The sequence below is a fragment of the Anomaloglossus baeobatrachus genome, chromosome 5 (assembly GCF_048569485.1).
Source record: "Anomaloglossus baeobatrachus isolate aAnoBae1 chromosome 5, aAnoBae1.hap1, whole genome shotgun sequence".
Lineage (NCBI taxonomy): Eukaryota > Metazoa > Chordata > Amphibia > Anura > Aromobatidae > Anomaloglossus > Anomaloglossus baeobatrachus.
This window is the reverse complement of record NC_134357.1, coordinates 532,313,283-532,334,327: the sequence shown is the minus strand read 5'-3', so window position 1 is coordinate 532,334,327 and position 21,045 is coordinate 532,313,283. Positions and strand designations below refer to the sequence as shown.

Sequence of the window (21,045 nt, the reverse complement as noted above, 5' to 3'; positions counted from 1 at the left end):
AGTCTAACCAAGTATACACCTGGCATCTCAATACTAAGTCCAGATCTATTTTAAAAAAGCCGCACCAAGGGCAGCGGAATGGAAGATCCGTTTACTTTTCCTCTACAGAGAATGACTCTGCCAATGATAGCACAAGCTCATATGAATCGGGCAGGAGCATCCATTCTCCACATGTGTCAAAAAACTTGCCAATAAGAAATGCCATTCCAGGAGAGGGGGCAGAAAACACAGAAGGTGGAGGGAGAAGATACTACCTCAGATCCAGGAAACGCCGCTATTGGAGAGATTAAGTCATCATAATTCCTCAGAAACCACGGTTGTGAACTTATCCGCTTCCATTTTGGACTCTGTTCAGATTAGTGTCCTTCAGAAAGGGTTAAATTTTGCTCCTACTAATAGAGCTGATCTTTTTCAAACCATTACGGACATTAATAAATTTATTAGAAATCTCACAATCAAACGACATTTTTTTGACAATGAAAATGATGTTAGGGACGATCCATCAGATCTTCCATCTACCAACGCCACGGATATACCTTTATTCCTGAGCCTTAGGGAGCAAATAGCGGTTACACATTTACAAGAACTGAGTAATACCTGTATTAAAACACCAATCCCTTCGGTATTTACCACCAAGAACCCCAGTTTTTACCCCATTGCCTCGAGAATTCCTATCATGGACACTTTCCAAGACCTCATGGAGTCTGAAATTAAGCACATTTTAACTAAAAAACCGCAAGTTTATGACAATCTTACACCTAAAGAAAGGAAGGCTCTGGGCGATTTAAGGAAGAATGATTTTATTGTGATCCGCAGAGCCGATAAAGGTGGCGCGGTAGTGGTGTTGGACAATGCCCTATATGAAAGGGAAATAAATAAAATCTTGTGTGATGAATCTACATATAAGAAACTTACATGCGATCCTACAGTTGAATTTTCATCCCAACTGCAAGCACTCCTACTACGAGGCTTTGAATGGGGCATCCTCTCCAAAAAAACTCAGGAATACTTATTTGTTGATTCTCCTATATGCCCTATATTTCAGGGCCTCCCTAAAGTGCATAAGGATTTATTTCCCCCTCCACTCAGACCTATAGTGGCCAGCACTAAATCTTTACTGAGCAATCTGAGTGACTGGATAGATCACCAGATCCAACCTTTGGTAAAACGAACGGTGGGCTATATTAGGGACACTAAAAGCCTTTTACAAAAGTTAGAAAAAATCCCATGGACAGAGGATTCTTACTGGATAATGAGTGACGTTGAGTCACTATATCCTAGTATCCCACATAGGGAAGCCATTCAAGCCCTTTACTACCATCTAGAAAAATACAGCCCCTTTGATGATACTTTTAAGGAATTCATCCTCATGGCAACAGGCTTTCTTTTAACTCATAATTTTTTTGAGTTTAATGGTGACTATTTTCTACAGATAGCAGGATGTCCGATGGGGGCGAGCTTCTCCTGTGCCCTGGCTAATATTTATATGGCTTATTGGGAAGAACGGTATATTTACATTGATAATAATCCCTTTATGGACAGCATTGTTTGGTACGCCAGGTACATAGATGATCAGATTTTGATCTGTAAGAAAAATCCATCTAGCACCCCTCAGGAAACCATGAAAGCCATTAACATCTATTTTGACGGCAACTCCCTTAATTTGAAATTCAAAATGAATTTATATCTGGAAGCAGCCCCCTTCTTGGACGTCATGCTACCCTCCCCCCCCCCACATGGTTATGTGTTTATACACACGGTTTTTCTGTTTGCTGTAATTGGATTTAATATCTATAGCTGTGAATATTATCCCCCTTTGGACAATAAATTAAATTTCCCGTCCCTGGTTACCGATAATGTATGATATTCTGACGGTTTTGGGATTTCTATTTCTAGATCAGTATATATCAATGTCTACTATGTATAATTAATATTCGTTTATTATAACCTTTAATCGCAGCTTTAATTATAGGAGGTTAAAATTTCCAGATATTCACTTGCTTCCTCCTCCTCACCTCTTTCTTTCCTTTTTCTTTCCTCTTCCTGGTGTAATTAACATTCTTTCACCCCTCCCTTTTCCTCATCTAATGAGTCAGTCTATTTCAGTAGCTCTTTTGGTTTCATGAGACACTTATGATTAAGGACTTGTTGGTTTTATTATTAGTCTGAAACGCGTAAAGCCCTCATGAACTGTACCTTTACCACTTAAGCGATTTTTCGGCCTTCACTATGTTTTTAATAATGTTTAAATAAAGACTCGAATGTTTTAACATAAGGAGGACTTGTGCCGGATCGTTCCCTTTTTCCTTCTCCAATCACTAATGAGGCAGCAAAATTACTCCAGACTCCATTTGGACTCTGTTCAGCAATGTAATCCTTTTCAAAGGTGCACAAAACTCTTGCTGACTGCACTTGTGTGCACGCCTAAAAAGAAGAGTTAAAACATATTCACCACTGGACCTCAGGCCAAATGGGAGTTCAATGTGACTCCATCTGCAGTGAATTTTCCATTGGGAATTTTATCTGAATCATGTTTTTCACAAATATACAAATAATCTGCAGTGTAAGCGGTTGATGAAGAGCACAGGATAAATGTGAGCTGAGCCTTACTTCAATCTTTGGGAGGCAGAATAAATAAATCAAAAGTAGTTGAATCGACTTCATTACTATTTTTACACCGTTCACTTTGCTGTATAAGTGATAAGTCGGCTTTATTCTTCAGGTCAGTACGTCTACAGCAATATCTGATTTATATATGTTTTGTTAGGTTTGGCTGCTATCACGCTAAAAAACACTTTTTTTTTTTTACAAAATAAAGGTTTTCTGCATCACCAAATTTTGAATGAAGTAGTTTTTTTTTTTTAATTTTCTGCCGACAGTCATCGAAGGCTTGTTCTTTGGAGTTTTTATTGGCACCATTTTAGGCCACAATGTTTTTTGATAACTTTGTATTACACTCTTTTGATGCAGAATTAAGAAGAAACAGTAATTAAGGAATTGCTTGTTCTTAGCCGTTCACCATGTTGTAAAACTTGTAAGATGCTTTATTCTTTTTTTTTTTTTTTATTATTATTATTATTATTTTATCATTTTTTTTTTTTTTTACCTCTTTTTACTTAGTTCTGCTATGGGACTTTTATTACTCTAGTCACTGGTACAACCCCTGGAAAAAAATATGGAATCACCTGGCTCTGGGGATGTTCATTCAGTTGTTTACTTTTGTTTAAAAAAAGCAGATCACAGACATGGCACAAAACTAAAGTCATTTCAAAATGGCAACTTTCTGCCTTTAAGAAACACAAAAAAAAAAAATCATGAAAACAATGTGCTGGCCAGTAACGGTTACTTTTCACGACCAAACAGGGGGAAAAATTATGGAATCACCCTGTAAATGTTAATTCCCAAAACTAACAACTGCATCAAATAAGATCTGCTCGTTAGTCTGCATCTAAAAAGGAGTGATCACACCTTGGAGAGCTGTTGCACCAAGTGGACTGACATGAATCGTGGCTGCAACACGAGATATGTCAATTGAAACAAAGGAGAGGATTACCAAACTCTTAAAAGAGGGTATATCATCACGCAATGTTGCAAAAGATGTTAGTTGTTCAGTCAGCTGTGTCTAAAATCTGGACCAAATACAAACAACATGGGAAGGTTGTTAACCCCTTCACGACCGGCCGATTTTTCGCTTTCCGTTTTTTTTTCGCCATTCTTTTTCTGAGAGACGTAACTTTTTTATTTTTCAGTCAATATGGTCATGTGAGGGCTCATTTTTTGCGGAACGAGCTGTACTTTTAAATGAAACCATCAGTTTTACCATATAGTGTACTAGAAAATGGCAAAAAAATTCCAAATGCTGTAAAATTGCAAAAAAAGTGCGATTGCAATATGGTTTTTGAGATATTTTATTCACTGTGTTCACTATATGGTAAAACTGATGTGTGGGTATGATGCCTCAGGTCAGTGCGAGTTCGTAGACACCAAACATGTATAGGTTTACTTTTATATAAGGGGTTAAAAAAAAATCGGAAGTTTGTCCGAAAAAAGTGGCGCACGTTTTACGCCATATTCCGTGACCCGTAGCGTTCTCATTTTTCGGGATCTTAGGTTTAATGACGGCTTATTTTTTGCGTCTCGAGCTGACGTTTTTAACGGTACCATTTTTGCGCAGATGCTACGTTTTGATCGCCTCTTATTGCATTTTGCGCAAAAGTTGTGGCGACAAAAAAACGTCGTTTTGGCGTTTGGAATTTTTTTGCCGCTACGCTGTTTACTGATCAGATTCATTGATTTTATATTTTGATAGATCGGGCGTTTCTGAACGCGGCGATACCAAATGTGTGTATATTTTTTATTTTTTTAACCCTTTAATTTTCAATGGGGCGAATGGGGGGTGATTTGAACTTTTAGGTTTTTTTGTTTTTTTTTAATTTTTTAAAACTTATTTTTTAACTTTTTTTTTTTATTTTACTAGTCCCCCTAGGGGGCTATTGCGATCAGCATTCCGATCGCTCTGCAGTATCTGCTGATCACAGCCACAAGGCTGTAAACAGCAGATACGCTGTCTTTCTCTTTTGCTGTGCCCCGGGCACAGCGAAAGTGAAACCAAGTCAGGTGTAGTACAGGAGTCATCACATGACCCTGTGCTACCATGACAACTATCGGGAGTCACGTGATCGCGTCACGTGACTTCCGGTATCGGGCGGTAAGGAAAACATTACCGCAATCGCGCTTATAATGGCGCTGTCATGTATTGACAGCGCCATATAAGGGGTTAATCGGCACGAGCAGATAACGATTCTGCTCGTGCCTAGCAGGCACACATCTCAGCTGTGAAAATCAGCTGAGATGTGTGCCGATCGCGGCATGCTGCCGCCGGAGGACCGCGGGCAGTAAGATTATGTCATTTAGGACGTAATTTTACGGCCCGCGGTCGTTAAGGGGTTAAAGGCAAAGCGTCAAGACAAGAAACTTAAAGCAATATGTCTCCAAAACAGGAAATGCACAACAAAACAGATGAGGAACGAATGGGAGGAAATGTCTGTGACTGAACTGTAACAAACCGCCTAAAGGAAATGGGATTTACATAAAGAAAAGCTAAACAATAAAAAAAAATGACTGCCTAAAGAGAACATGTAAATTTCCACAGTCATTGATGATATGAGGCTGCATGTCAGGTAAAGACACTGGCCAGACATGTCAGGTAAAGACATGGCTGTCATTACATCTAAAATAAATGCCTAAGTTTACATTGATATTTTGGACACTTTTCTTATCCCATCAATTGAAAGGATGTTTGGGGATGGTGAAATCATTTATCAAAATGATAATGCATCCTGCCATAGAGCAAAAACTGTGAAAACATTCTTTGAAAAAACACACATAAGGTCAAATGTCATGGCCTGCAAATAGTCCAGATCTCAATCCAATTGAAAATCTTTGGTGGAAGATGAAGAAAATGGTCCATGACAAGGCTCCAACTTGCAAAGCTGATTTGGCAACAGCAATCAGAGAAAGTTGGAGCCAGATTGATGAAGAGTACTGTTTGTCACTCATTAAGTCCATGCCCCAGAGAATGCAAGCTGTTATAAAAGCCAGAGGTGGTGCAACAAACACAATCAAGCGCTGTCTACAGGGTATGTCATAGCGTCGCAAAATGGAGTGATAGCCTTCATTATTTAAAATCCCTTTTACATTGTACAATCTCCCACTTTTCTTCTGTGTAATCCAAACACCTCAAACTTCGATTCGTCTGTCCATAACACTTTTTTCCAATCTTCCTCTGTCCAATGTCTGTGTTCTTTTGCCCATATTAATCTTTTCCTTTTATTAGCCAGTCTCAGATATGACTTTTTCTTTGCCACTCTGCCCTGAAAGCCAGCATCCCGGAGTCGCCTCTTCACTGTAGACGTTGATACTGGCGTTTTGCGGATACTATTTAATGAAGCTGCCAATCGAGGACCTGAGAGGCATTGATTTCTCAAACTAGAGACTCTAATGTACTTGTCTTGTTGCTCAGTTGTGCAGTGGGGCCTCCCACGTCTTTCTACTCTGGTTAGAGCCTGTTTGTGCTCTCCTCTAAAGGGAGTAGTACACACCGTTGTAGGAAATCTTCAGTTGCTTGGCAATTTCTCGCCTGGAATATCCTTCATTTCTAATAACAAGAATAGACTGTCGAGTTTCACATAAAAGTTCTCTCTTTCTGGCCATTTTGAGAGTTTAATGGAACCAACAAATGTAATGCTCCAGATTCTCAGCGAGCTCAAAGGAAGGTCATTTTATAGCTTCTCTAATTAGCAAAACTGTTTTCAGCTTTTCTTTCAAGAATAAGAAAATATCTAAGTGACCCTAAACTTTTGAACTGTACTGTAATATATATATATATATATATATATATATATATATATATATATATATATATATATATATATATATATATATATATTTATATAGTACTGATCAAATGTTTGGACACACCTCATTTAAAGAGTTTTCTTTATTTTCATGACTCTAAGGTGGGCTTTGCAAACTACGACATCGCATGTGCGATGTCGATGGGGTCAAATCAAAAGTGACGCACATCCGGCATCGCAGTCGATATCGTAGTGTGCAAATCCCTTTTGATACGATTAACGAGCGCAAAAGCGTCGTTATCGTATCATCGGTGCAGGGTCCGACATTTCCATAATACCGGTGCAGCGACAGGTACGATGTTGTTCCTCGTTCCTGCGGCAGCACACATCGCTGTGTGTGAAGCCGCAGGAGCGAGGAACATCTCCTACCTGCGTCCCGGCTGCAATGAGAAGGACGAAGGTGGGCGGGATGTTTACATCCTGCTCATCTCTGCCCCTCCGCTGCTATTGGCCGCCTGCCGTGTGACGTCGCTATAACGCCGGACGGCCAACCCCCTTAGGAAGCAGGCGGGTTGCCGGCCAGAGCGATGGAGGTGTGTTTGGGGTCATTGCCCTGTTGAAAAATAAATGATGGTCCAACTAAACGCAAACCGGGTGGAATAGCATGCCGCTACAAGATGCTGTGGTAGCCATGCTGGTTTAGTATGCCTTCAATTTTGAATAAATCCCCAAGTGTCACCAGCAAAGCACCCCCACACCATCACACCTCCTCCTCCATGCTTCACGGGGAGAACCAGCCATGTAGTCCATCCATTCACCTTTTCTACAAAGACACGGTGGTTGGATCCAAAGATCTCAAATTTGGACTCATGAGACCAAAGCACAGATTTCCACTGGTCTAATGTCCATTCCTTGTGTTCTTTAGCCCAAACAAGTCTCTTCTGCTTGTTGCCTGTCCTTAGCAGTGGTTTCCTAGCAGCTATTTTACCATGAAGGCCTGCTGCACAAAGTCTCCTCTTAATAGTTGTTCTAGAGATGAGAAGGTGTGTTCAAACTTTTGGTCTGTACTGTATACAGTGCTGGCCAAAAGTATTGGCACCCCTGCAATTCTGTCAGATAATACTCTTTTGTCTCTAAATGATTGCAATCACAAATTCTTCGGTATTATTATCATTTATTTTGCTTGCAATGAAAAATCGCAAAAGAGAATGAAACAAAAATCAAATCATTGATCATTTCACACAAAACTCCAAAAAATGGGCCAGACAAAAGTATTGGCACCTTTAGCCTAAGGGGTACTTTGCACACCTACGAGCAAAATAGTCCCCGCCCCCATCGCACATGCGATATCTTGTGATAGCTGTCGCAGCGAACATTATAGCTACAGCAGCTTCACATGGACTTACCTGCCCTGCGACGTCGCTGTGGCCGGCGACCCGCCTCCTTCCCAAGGGGACGGGTCGTGCGGTGTCATAGCGACGTCACACGGCAGGCGGCCAATAGAAGCGGAGGGGCGGAGATGAGCGGGACATAAACATCCCGCCCACCTCCTTCCTTCTGCATAGCTGCCCACCTTCTCTCCTTCTGGGAGCCGCAGGACGCAGGTAGGAGATGTTCATTGCTCCTGCGGCTTCACACACAGCGGTGTGCTGCCGCAGGAACGAGGAACAACATTGTAATATCGGTCTTTCCGAAATTATGGAAATGACCGACGCTACACCGATGATACGATTTCGACGCTTTTGCGCTCGTTAATCGTATCAAAAACGCTTTACACACTACAATGTCGACAGCGACACCGGATGTGCGACTTGACCCCACCGACATCGCACCTGCGATCTCGTACTGTGCAAAGTACCCCTAATACTTGGTTGCACAACCTTTAGCCAAAATAACTGCGAACAACCGCTTCCGGTAACCATCAATGAGTTTCTTACAATGCTCTGCAGGAATTTTAGACCATTCTTCTTTGGCAAACTGCTCCAGGTCCCTGAGATTTGAAGGGCGCCTTCTCCAAACTGCAATTTTGAGATCTCTCCACAGGTGTTCTATGGGATTCAGGTCCGGACTCATTGGTGGCCACTTTAGGAGTCTCCAGTGCTTTCTCTCAAACTATTTTCTAGTGCTTTTTGAAGTGTGTTTTGGGTCATTGTCCTGCTGGAAGACCCATGACTTCTGAGGGAGACCCAGCTTTCTCACACTGGGCCCTACATTATGCTGCAAAATTTGTTGGTAGTCTTCAGACTTCATAATGCCATGCACACTGTCAAGCAGTTCAGTGCCAGAGGCAGCAAAGCAACCCCAAAACATCAGGGAACCTCCGCCATGTTTGACTGTAGGGACTATGTTCTTTTCTTTGAATGCCTCTTTTTTTTTCCTGTAAACTCTATGTTGCTGGCTTTTCCCAAAAAGCTCTCTTTTTGTCTCATCTGACCAGAGAACATTCTTCTAAAACATTTTAGGCTTTCTCAGGTAAGTTTTGGCAAACTCCAGCCTGACTTTTTTATGTCTCGGGGTAAGAAGTGGGGTCTTCCTCGGTATCCTACCATACAGTCCTTTTTCATTCAGATGCCGATGGATAGTACGGGTTGACACTGTTCTACCCTCGGACTGCAGGGCAGCTTGAACTTGTTTGGATGTTAGTCGAGGTTCTTTATCCACCATCCGCACAATCTTGCGTTGAAATCTCTCGTCAATTCTTCTTTTCCTTCCACATCTAGGGAGGTTAGCCACAGTGCCATGGGCTTTAAACTTCTTGATGACACTGCGCACCGTAGACACAGGAACTTTCAGGTCTTTGGAGATGGACTTGTAGCCTTGAGATTGCTCATGCTTCCTCACAATTTGGATTCTCAAGTCCTCAGACAGTTCTTTGGTCTTCTTTCTTTTCTCCATGCTCAATGTGGTTTACACAAGGACACAGGACAGAGGTTGAGTCAACTTTAATCCATGTCAACTGGCTTCAAGTGTGATTTAAGTATTGCCAACACCTGTTAGGTGCCACAGGTAAGTTACAGGTGCTGTTAATTACACAAATTAGAGATGTATCACATGATTTTTCAAACAGTGCCAATACTTTTGTCGACCCCTTTTTTATGTTTGGTGTGGAATTATATCCAATTTGGCTTTTTGACAATTTTTTTTTTTCATTGAAGACAAATTAAATGAACATAATACCAAAGAATTTGTGATTGCAATCATTTTCAGGAAGAAACTGAGTATTCTCTGACAGAATTGCAGTGGTGCCAAAACTTTTGGCCTGCACTAATATATATATATATATATATACACGCACATACATTATATATAATATATATATATTTATTTTTTGTGATAACAAGATAACAAGCTCAGGGATCACCTTTTCTGGGTTCAAAGGGCGCGCATTCACCTGACCAAGGTGTAACTGACGCTTGGTCAGGTTTATTGCAGTGAAGCATAAACAAAAGAAAAACACCAACAAAATAAATCCTTGCCTGTCCGGCGCTAACTATACAGGATGATATCCTAACTACCAACTGGAGGGCTTCTCCCTTCCAGCTAAACCATACAGACATAAAGCACTGCTCCCACTCACAAGTGTCTCCTACACAGACAGGCGTTCTGTGTTCCCAGCTGGAGCAGCCTTCCTCAACTACCCAGACTCCTTTTACATCAGTCCTTCACCTCCCATTAATCCATTAGTAACCAGGTGATCCTGACCAGGCTAAGTCACATAGGACCGATAGCGGGGTGAGATATACCTGCACTCATCCACTAATCCCACATGAATCTCACATATCCCCCCCCCCTCTGCTCAGACCACCCCGGCTGAGCAACGGCACCCACAAAACAGTGCACACGAGACAGGGCGTCAGCATTCCCCATCTGCACCCCAGGGCGGTGCTCCACCGTAAAACGGTAGGCCTGAAGTGCAAGGAACCACCGGGTCACTCGGCCATTCCGTTCCCTATTTAAGTGCATCCACTTGAGAGGGGCATGGTCAGTGACCAGCCGGAAGGTCCTTCCAACCAAGTAATATTTAAGGGACTCTAGAGCCCACTTAATGGCTAAGCATTCTTTTTACACTATTTCATAGTTTCGTTCATGCTTATATAGTTTCCGACTAAGATACAAGACAGGATGTTCCTCTCCTTCCTTCAGTTGGGACAAGACAGCCCCTATACCGGTGTCAGAAGCGTCCGTTTGAACCACAAACTCACTATGGAAGTCAGGAGTCATTAGCACAGGTTGAGAGCAAAGAGCTAGTTTTAAGCTACGGAAGGCTTCTTCCGCTGCCGAGGTCCATTTGATCATGACCGAGTCTTTCCCTTTGGTAAGATCGGTCAGGGGAACAGCGGTAGCCGCAAAATTGGGAATGAACCGTCGGTAATAGCCGGCTATTCCCAAAAAAGCTCTCACCTGCTTCTTGTTGACTTGTTGCGGCCAGTTCTGAATGGATTGTATCTTGTCAATCTGGGGTTTTACAATCCCCCTCCCAATCACGTATCCCAAATACCGGGCTTCTTCCAGCCCGATATGACATTTCTTGGGGTTTGCTGTTAGACCTGCCTCCCGCAGGTCCTCAATCATGGCCTGTAGTTTCTGGAGATGTGTCTCCCAGTCCAGGCTGTATATGGCGATCTCATCCAAATACGCCGAAGCATACTGCCTATGGGGCCTCAGGACTCGGTCCATCAACCTTTGAAAGGTTGCCGGCGCCCCGTGAAGTCCAAACGGCATATACACATACTGGTATAAACCGTCCAGCGTAGAAAAAGCAGTTTTCTCTTTAGCGGCCTCCGTTAGCGGGATCTGCCAATAGCCCTTCGTTAAGTCTAGGGTCGTGATATACCGGGCTTTTCCAAGCCGATCTATTAACTCATTGACCCGTGGCATAGGGTGGGCATCAAATTTGGAGACCACATTTAGTCTCCTGAAGTCATTGCAGAATCGAATGGAGCCGTCTGGTTTCGGTATTAACACAATCGGACTCGACCAGGCACTATGCGATTCCTCGATTACACCTAACTCTAACATGGTCTTCACTTCTCGGGAGACAGCTTCCCGCCGAGCTTCCGGTATTCTGTAGGGCTGTACCTGAACGGTTACCCCGGGCTCTGTTATGATATTATGTTTAATTAGAGTGGTCTGCCCGGGCTTTTCTGAGAAAAACTCATGATTGTTGATTACAAACTGCTTGACGTCTGTCTTTTGCTGCTCTGTCAGCGTCTCCGCAATCCCGACCTCCGGTATGGTCTGCTTGCAGACCGGAAGGGCCAGACCTGCTGACAGAGCTGGATGGTCCTTCCAGGGTTTTATCAGATTCACGTGATAAATCTGTTTAGGCTTCCTTTTACCAGCCTGGTACACTTTGTAGTTTACCTCACCCACCCGTTCCATAATTTCAAAGGGGCCTTGCCACTTTGCCAAGAATTTGCTCTCTGCCGTGGGGACCAGTATCAACACCCTATCTCCGGGTGCAAAAGTACGGATCTTGGCCCCCCTATCATAAATCCTTTTCTGTGCTCCTTGAGCCTGTATCATATGCTCTTTAACAATGGGCATCACCGCCGCAATACGGTCCTGCATTTGGGTTACATGGTCTATTACGCTTTTGAACGGGGTGACCTGTCCCTCCCAGGTTTCTTTAGCGATATCTAACAGTCCACAGGGACGTTGGTCGTACAGAAGCTCGAAAGGAGAGAACCTGGTGGAATACTGGGGCACCTCCCGGATGGCAAAAAGCAAATACGGGAGTACGTAGTCCCAGTTCTTCCCGTCCTTGTCTATCGCCTTACGGAGCATCCGTTTCAAGGTTTTGTTAAACCGTTCGACCAGTCCGTCCGTTTGAGGGTGATACACGGAGGTGCGTAACTGTGCTATTTGTAACAGCCTGCAGAGCTCTTTCATTACTTTGGACATAAAGGGGATTCCTTGGTCTGTGAGTATTTGTTTTGGGACACCGACCCGACTAAACACATGGACCAGCTCCTTGGCAATGGTCTTGGTGGCCGTGTTACGCAAAGGGATGCCCTCGGGGTAACGAGTGGCATAATCGAAGACGACAAGTATGTGCTGGTGTCCTCGTGCAGACTTGGGGAGAGGTCCAACTAAATCCATCCCAATCCTCTCAAACGGGATCTCGATGATAGGCAGAGGTACTAAGGGGCTACAGAAACGGGGTCTAGGTGCAGAGATTTGTCAGGGACAAGTCGGGACAAGACTCACAATAGGTGCGAATATCGTGATGCATGCCTGGCCAAACAAAACAGTGTAATATCCTTTCGGTAGTTTTCTGGACCCCCAGGTGTCCCCCCCATCACGTGTCCGTGTGCCAGATCCAGCACTCTCCGCCTGTAGGACCTCGGCACAACCAATCGTTGTATCGTGTCGTCCCCCTTCTTCTCTATCTGATAGAGAAAGTCATTCTCCAGGGCCATGTAGGGGTAAGCCAGCCTAGTACCTGCATCCACCTGCACCCAGTTTATCATTTTAACATTTTTTATAGCCTGAGAAAGATTAGGATCTCTCATTTGCTCACTTTGAAAGTCATCTTTCTGGACTTCCGAATTCAGCCAACGGGAAGGGGGACAGCGGCCCGTGTCCGCGTCTGCCCTGGATTCATCGGAATCACCAGCCAGAACTGAAAATGGGAATTGGAGGTCGTTTTCAGCGGATTCCTCCACTGAATCCTCTTGTGGGGCATCCTCTAGTGGCTCCGGGCCCACACAAGGTGCGGGAGAAGAATCATCTGTGCGTCTACCCTGGAGTACTAAATGGTTCTCCCACAACTGCCAAAAGTGGGGAAAATCCCTGCCCAAAATGACATCATGTAATAATGCTGGGACTAGTCCTACCTTATGATGCACAGACCCATAGGGCGTAGAAATGCAGGAGACCGTTGTGAGGTACGAGCAGGTGTCTCCATGCACACATGTGACAGAAAATGTATCTGACGGTCCCTTCGGGACTGCAACCAGACTGGCCTTTACCAGAGTCACCACACTCCCAGAGTCCAACAGCGTAACAACAGTATTGCCATCGATGGACACTTCACACAGGTGTTTTTTCATATCGCCTTGACATGCAGCAATATACACTACCCATGCACCCATAGCCATGCGTTTTTCAAAGTCTGTGACATCGCACTGCATCGGTTCTGCAGTTACTGGACAGTTCGCAGCAATGTGGCCCACCTCCCGCCAGCGGAAACACCTCACGGGCCCCTTGCTGAGACCATAGTTTGGCACCTTAGGCCGCACAGGGCCAGCAGTCCTGTTTTCCTCCCCGCTAGACCCTGGAACAGTCTTACCAGATCCTCGGCGAGAAGGGGAAGAGGGAGGATGTGCAGCATCGTCCATAAGTCCTTCTGCCAAAGAATAACGCTTCACTAGATCCACTAGCTGATCCGCTGTCGTGGGGTTTCCATGGCTTACCCATTTTCCCAGAGCTGGCGGTAGAGCTCTTAGGTACTTATCGAGGACGATTCTTTGGATCATCTCTGGCGCCGTCAAAACCTCGTGCTGTAGCCATTTCTTGGTCAAGTGAATAAGGTCGAACATCTGTGACCGCGGTGGTTTATCGGGCTGATAAGTCCATTGGTGAACTCTTTGTGTTTGCACGGCCGTCGTCACTCCCAGCCGGGCCAGGATCTCGGCTTTTAGTTTATCAAAGTCATGCGCCGCTTCAGGCTCGAGATCAAAGTAGGCTTTTTGGGCCTCACCTGCCAGAAACGGGGCAAGCAAGCCGGCCCATTGCTCCTTTGGCCACTTTTCCCGCTCCGCCGTCCGTTCAAACGTGGTCAGGTAAGCTTTCACATCGTCCTCTGTGGTTAGTTTCTGCCAGTACCGACTCACATGGATCAACCTCTGGTCGGCCTCCGCATTACCCTCAGGTACGGTCGCCAGACGCTGCGCCACCTGCTGCAAAAGTTGGCGGTCTCTAACCGTCGATTCCACCAGTTCGTTCAACTGTGCTAACATCAGGCGATTAGCTTCTTGCTGCACAGCTGTGGATTGTACCAGCGCTTTCACCACGTCATCCATTATGAGACGTATTAACGTGCTGCCCGCGTTCTCCACCACAATGTGATAACACGCTCAGGGATCGCTTTTGCTGGGTTCAAAGGGCACGTATTCACCTCAGGCAGACAGCCGAATTCAAGGTGTAACTGACGCTTGGTCAGGTTTATTGCAGTGAAGCATAAACAAACAAAATAAATCCTTGCCTGTCCGGCGCTAACTATACAGGATGATATCCTAACTACCAACTGGAGGGCTTCTCCCTTCCAGCTAAACCATACAGACCTAAAGCACTGCTCCCACTCACAAGTGTCTCCTACACAGACAGGCGTTCTGTGTTCCCAGCTGGAGCAGCCTCCCCCAACTACCCAGACTCCTTTTACATCAGTCCTTCACCTCCCATTAATCCATTAGTAACCAGGTGATCCTGACCAGGCTAAGTCACATAGGACCGATACCGGGGTGAGATATACCTGCCCTCATCCACTAAACCCACATGAATCTCACAATAATATATATATAGCGTAAACCTACAACTTCCAGTATGACCTTAACAATGGTAAGAAGATACTGGGAGTTGTTGTTACCAGTCATCATCAAACCATACAGGTACCACAGTACTGATGAGAAGATGAGAATTAGTCAGTATCACAAATGATCATTTACATCCAGGTACCTGATAGAGGATGTTGTCTCTGATTGGAGTTGTTCTTTTTCTTTTCTTCATCTTGTCCTGATGCCATGATGACTTTTCATGGCCACAGCTCGTCTCTGCAGACTCACGTCTTCCCTGTTTTTCTGCAGCATATCCCAACACATTACCTGAAAAAATAAGAGCAATTATGTCCCTGAATAAAATATCTGCCATATACTGCGCTCTTGAATATATGACACACACACTGTCCCACGTATGGTATATTTCCTCCACAATGTCCTCTCTTTTCCACACTGGGGCCTCTTCTCACTGTCCTATACACTGTGTACCCCCTATATTGTCCAGTCTTTATACTGTTCCCTCTCATCACACTCTCCCTTCTCGCCAAACTGTCCGATCCTTGCTGTAGCCTCACACTGTCCCCCCATGCAGCCCCCTCTACATACCGTCCCCACCCAAACTACCCAGATGTGTCTGCATCCATCCTGCCCTCACATTTTTCTCATCCCATACGGTCTCCTCATGACCTCCATACTCATCACCCCCATGCTCCCCGTACTATGTTCGCACCCATCCCCCTCTCTGTAGGTGGGGGCAGCTTTCAGAGCTCTTCCTCTTCCCTTTCTGTCAGTTTGCCTACGCATAGGTTTCCTTACCTGCCACACCTCTCTATCCTGAAGCCCTATTGTTTGCCATCCATACCGGATTGTTTAGGTATAATATTCACTTCACATGACTGGTACCTCTTCTCCCTTGTGTAAGCGCTTTAATATAACCAATTCTATATCTTTATTTACTATATACATTCTCAGGCATAGAACCCCGGATCCCATATATTTATGGACACCACTCACCTTTTTTTCTGCCATGTGCATATGAACTAAGGTAGGAGGTTCCCCAGCCCCTTTGTCTATGCCCATTATGACCTTTTATAAGTAAAAGGAATTTTTTTTCCTTCATGTCTTCCCTTAGAGTTGAAGCAGATCCTCTGTTAACAGTACTTTATCCGGCTAGCAACCTGCCACACAGTACCCTAGCCCAAAGATTCTTTTGACATCCTGCCACTCATATACGGGTAACAGAACTAGGTGTATAATTTTGTGTCGCACCCAGTTAATGATTGTATTTTATTACTAATTATGGATTATTTATTAGATTGATCTCACGCTCTCACAGAGCCAAGCATTACTTGTATACTACAGAATATCCCTAGAGATATATCCTTAAGTATTGATGGGACCCCGACAGTATCCCAGGAACTTACAAGTCCATCCACCATTAGGTATAATGCACTCACACATGACCCCTTTTTCCTAGTTTATGTCAACATTATCCTACTAGCTCATTCCTCTTTCTTTGTCCCTTTCCATGTCTATCATAGACGAATAACGGGTCCGCACGACTTACCTTTTCGACCAGTACCGTCACTTTGTCCCTTTGCCCCTTTGGGAATCATTACTCAACCAGGTTAGTCCCAGAACATTGTTTCACACATTCCTCCCCCTTAGGAATTACCTTCACATGTCCCCTCTTCCAGGTGATACACTGTCTTATTCACACTACCCATGGTCCCTTCTCCTTATTTTTCACGTCACATGACCCGTATCAATATTATTGATATTCTTTTTTACTAAGATGTTGCTAAATGTAAACTGTTCACTGATAAGTGTACTGATCAACTTTTTTGTTGTAATGTTTACCTTGTAAATATTTCTAGTCAGTCTGTCCGACCAGATGAAGGCCGAGACGATGGCCGAAACGTTGTCATAGGCGGACTTTCTGCAACTGTATCATCTTTTTTTCAATAAAAAATTTAAGAGACATCCACCTTTCTCTGATCTGTGATTGCAATTGGGAAATTAACAGTGTGCCGGAGTTACTTCACTTCTACTTGACATTTTTTTCTCCTGAGCACCTGTGACAGGTGACGCTAGGTCCTTTTTGTGTCTAGCTTTCAGAGCTCTTCTGCATTGCTATATCTAAAAACTCTGATTGTATCAGAACTGCTGCACACAGTAATCTAAGCGATTTTCATGAGTGTGTCCTGCCCGGGGCAGCTCTCCAGTGAGTGTGGGATCAGAAGGTCACAACACCTTATTGCTTACAGATCCACTACTGTTACTTAAATGACGTCTACTTGCTTGCAATGCTGTAACAGTTAAGCACCCTTTCCTGGCTGGCTGAAGCTTTAAATCCTAGGTGCAGCTCTTTTGCTATCACTAGAAAAATTATATGTCTGATCATATGATGCTGGTGATAGAATCTGAAACTTCATTTTCTTGTGGTCCACTTTGGAAGGAGCCTGGCTCTGGAAGAAGCATTTGTTTTCTGTCATTTGCAGCTTTGGTGTTAGCTACATAATAGCTGCTTGGAAGTGTTTTTCCTTTTTGTGTCAATTTCCCCTGTTTATTTTCCTACCCTTGTGTTTCTTAATTACAGAGGCAAGACTAGTGCTCACACCGGCGTGCTCACTAGCCCGGGTGAGTTTAGGGCAAGCAAAAGCTTAGGATTGTGATTGGCGACGGCGTGAAAGAACCTGTATAGAGAAGTCACAGAGTGGAGGTGGTGAACCTGCTCCCTTCTCCCTAGCGCCAGGGCCCTATATTATATTGTAGCCTCTGATTACCCTGTGTGTTACAGCACCTGCTGGGGTTTTTCCTGGTACATGGTAAAATCCCATTTGCCACTGCGTGACAGTGATACATCATTGGATTCAGGGTCTCATTGCCTACATCACGCTGCTATAAAATTGAGGAAGCTGACAGTTTCTATTTAATGAATCTACTGTCGTATTTGAGCATATAAATAAAAAGGACAAGGACTGGTGTCTCACAAAAAGAAGGCCCACTAAATGGATTATATTTTTCTTCACATGATTTTCTAAGTTGTCAGCACATTCTATATATACTGTCATTTGGCCTTGAAGTTTAGGGATCTGGGAATGTAAAGGTCAGCATCTTCTAATTTAAGAGAGTAGGGTGCATTCTCCGGGCTGTAATCTCTGGCCGGAACAGATCTCACTCCAACAGAAGGACTTCCAATGCCCAAAGTAATGGGGATAGTTTTGGTTTAGGGAAGAATGGTGACAGCTTGCTTGTGATATGGCCGGACTACACGACTGAGAAGAATCTGTGACTTCTCTGCATTCAGTGGTTACTACTCACCTGGGCGGTTATCTGTAGGAATCTCCTCTTTACACCACTCATATCCTCTCACATATGTCTCTGTAGTATTAATATGGATCAGATCTTCACCCTGAAACAAATATTGTAAAAGTCACAGACAGATGGAGAAGTCCCATCTATGATCAGCTCTAATCCTGCCATCTCCACCGCTCTCATTACACAAGTATAAAACATATAATACTGGAGGATAAAACAAGACTGAGCACAAGACCTTCACAGCCGTCTACACATCATAGGAGATTTCATGACACCTTCTCTCCATCTACCTGATGATCCTGAGGAACATCGGGATCTTCTTGTTTACAGTCCTGTGGAAGAAGAGGACGGGGACATCTCTCTGGTGTTGTCCTCTTACTGGATAGAACTGGAGGAGACACATACAGGGACTGAATTCATTCCTTACATACAGATAATTATAGGCCGTGTGTATTTAGTCCTGTCTATTACCTGGTGATGTGAGGGGCTGGGGAAACTCCATCATGACGTCTTTGTACAGATCTTTGTGTCCTTCTAAATACTCCCACTCCTCCATGGAGAAATAGACAGCGACATCCTGACACCGTATAGGAACCTGACACATACAATGATACCGTCATCCCCCGATCCCTTCATAGCGTTACTGTATAATGTCCCAGCATTCCCAGCAGTGTCACCTCTCCAGTCAGCAGCTCAATCATCTTGTAGGTGAGTTCTAGGATCTTCTGGTCATTGATGTCCTCATGTATCGGGGGGTGAGGTGGAGGCCCTGTGATTGGGCTCAGGGGTCTTCCCCATCCCTCAGACACAGGGTCCTGACAGCGGTCACTAGAGGTCTTCTTCACTACTGTGTAATCCTGGTTATGGAGAGACACAGTAATAAATCTCACTACAGACATTTCCAGAGTCCTCACCTCTCCAGTTCTGTCCATCTGTTATTCCCATAGATAAGAATGATGTAATGTGACGTCATCAGAATCTCTCACCTGTCCAGTAAGCCGGAAGAGGATCTCTAGGGTGAGGTGTAATATCCTCTCCGCCATCTTGTCCCTGTCCTTATCCATCCTTGAAAGGTCAATCAGGAGAATTCTCTTATATAGAAGATCTCCACTGACAGGATCCGATATTGTAGGGACCTGAATGAGAAGATATAAACAGATGTTCTCCATGATCTATTATTACATGATGATGATTGATTCAAAATCTGGATTTTTAACCCCTTATATGCTGCAATCAATAGCGATTCTCACATGTAGCCGGTTACACAGAGCAGGTATCTCGCTATCTGGCATCGAGTGTTGTCATTGTACACAGAGATATAATAATACCGCCATGTTGTATGATCGCACTAATGAGCGCTGCTAAAGGCAAATATCAGGTTTAGGAATGAGAAATCTCCCTCATTATAGGGAGGACAAACTCCCTGCACAATGTTGGTGAAATCCCCCCATAACGGCCTCATTATCCTCTATTATCCTCTACATCTGCTGTGCGGGGATTATCTCATGTCCCGGGTTCCACATAAAGTGGAATAGGAAGCGAGGATTTATTACTATTATATTATTATCATTACCCCCAGTAATGGGGAATCTCCACATACCTCCTCCTGCAGGGTAGAGGCTAGATCGGAGTTGATTTTTTGAGGTGGGAGGAGTGATTTCATGAAATCATGATGTCACCGGAAGGGGCGGGGCCTCCTCAGTGCCGTGCAGATCTGTGGGCGGGAAGCAGCAGTGCTCGGGCTTCTCAGTGCAGAGCGGACGGATCCTGACCCTGAGGTGGGGAAGAGTCAGCGTTTCCTCATTAGTTATAGCTCTGGGGTCTCAGCCTGGATGTTGGGGGCACAGAGCAGTGTCTCCTGTCTGTGTTGGGGGCTGCAGCTCGTGTATGTCTCAGGCTTCAATAAGGTAAGTGTCTTATGGGGGGTTACACGGAGCAGGGGATGATACTGCACGTTTGGGGGGGCTCGCACTGGCCGGGTGGATGATGCTGTACGTTTGGAGGGGTTCGCACTAGCCGGGGGGCGACGCTGCACGTTTGGGGGGGATGGCACTGGCCGGGGGGGCGACGCTGCACGTTTGGGGTGGCTCGCACTGGCCGGGGGGCGACGCTGCACGTTTGGGGGGGCTCGCACTGGCCGGGGGGAAGACACTGTACATTTGGGGAGGCTCGCACTGGCCGGGGGGCGACGCTGCACGTTTGGGGTGGCTCGCACTGGCCGGGGGGCGACGCTGCACGTTTGGGGGGATGGCACTGGCCGGGTTGGTGACGCTGCACGTTTGGGGGGGCTCGCACTGGCCGGGGGGCGACGCTGCACGTTTGGGGGGGGCTCGCACTGGCCGGGGGGCGATGCTGCACGTTTGGGGGGGCTCGCACTGGCCGCGGTGCGACGCTGCACGTTTGGGGGGGATCACACTGGCCGCGGTGCGACGCTGCACGTTTGGGGGGGCTCGCACTGGCCGGGGGGCGACGCTGCACGTTTGGGGGGATGGCACTGGCCGGGTTGGTGACGCTGCACGTTTGGGGGGGCTCGCACTGGCCGGGGGGCGATGCTGCACGTTTGGGGGGGCTCGCACTGGCCGGGGGGCGACGCTGCACGTTTGGGGGGATGGCACTGGCCGGGTTGGTGACGCTGCACGTTTGGGGGGGCTCGCACTGGCCAGGGGGCGACGCTGCACGTTTGGGGGGGGATGGCACTGGCCGGGGGGCGACGCTGCACGTTTGGGGTGGCTCGCACTGGCCGGGGGGCGACGCTGCACGTTTGGGGGGATGGCACTGGCCGGGTTGGTGACGCTGCACGTTTGGGGGGGCTCGCACTGGCCGGGGGGCGATGCTGCACGTTTGGGGGGGCTCGCACTGGCCGGGGGGCG

At 45.5% G+C, this 21,045-nt stretch overlaps 1 protein-coding gene across 1 annotated transcript; it reads right to left on the bottom strand.

Moving 5' to 3' along the window:
* Nucleotides 1–2,235: 2,235 nt before the first annotated feature.
* Nucleotides 2,236–19,862, bottom strand: LOC142312917 (uncharacterized). The gene is made up of 5 exons (XM_075351906.1): nucleotides 19,776–19,862; nucleotides 19,162–19,311; nucleotides 18,853–19,032; nucleotides 15,143–15,181; nucleotides 2,236–2,424 (listed from the first exon to the last, which is right to left on the bottom strand). Exons 1-5 carry the CDS (start codon nucleotides 19,836–19,838, stop codon nucleotides 2,236–2,238), a joined length of 621 nt encoding a protein of 206 aa, XP_075208021.1. The 5' UTR covers nucleotides 19,839–19,862.
* Between the last annotated feature and the right edge of the window lie 1,183 nt (nucleotides 19,863–21,045).

What these genes read in the sequence shown, in the direction of transcription:
- LOC142312917 (XM_075351906.1), bottom strand. Translation starts at nt 19,838, where the DNA reads ATGAAATCACTCCTCCCACCTCAAAAAATCAACTCCGATCTAGCCTCT. An exon ending in TTGAGCTGCTGACTGGAGAG is followed by an intron (nt 15,182 to 18,852) that starts GTGACACTGCTG and finishes TTATTTTTTCAG; the next exon opens with GTAATGTGTTGGGATATGCT. An exon ending in TGCAGAAAAACAGGGAAGAC is followed by an intron (nt 2,425 to 15,142) that starts GTGAGTCTGCAG and finishes TCTTCTTTTTAG; the next exon opens with GCGTGCACACAAGTGCAGTC.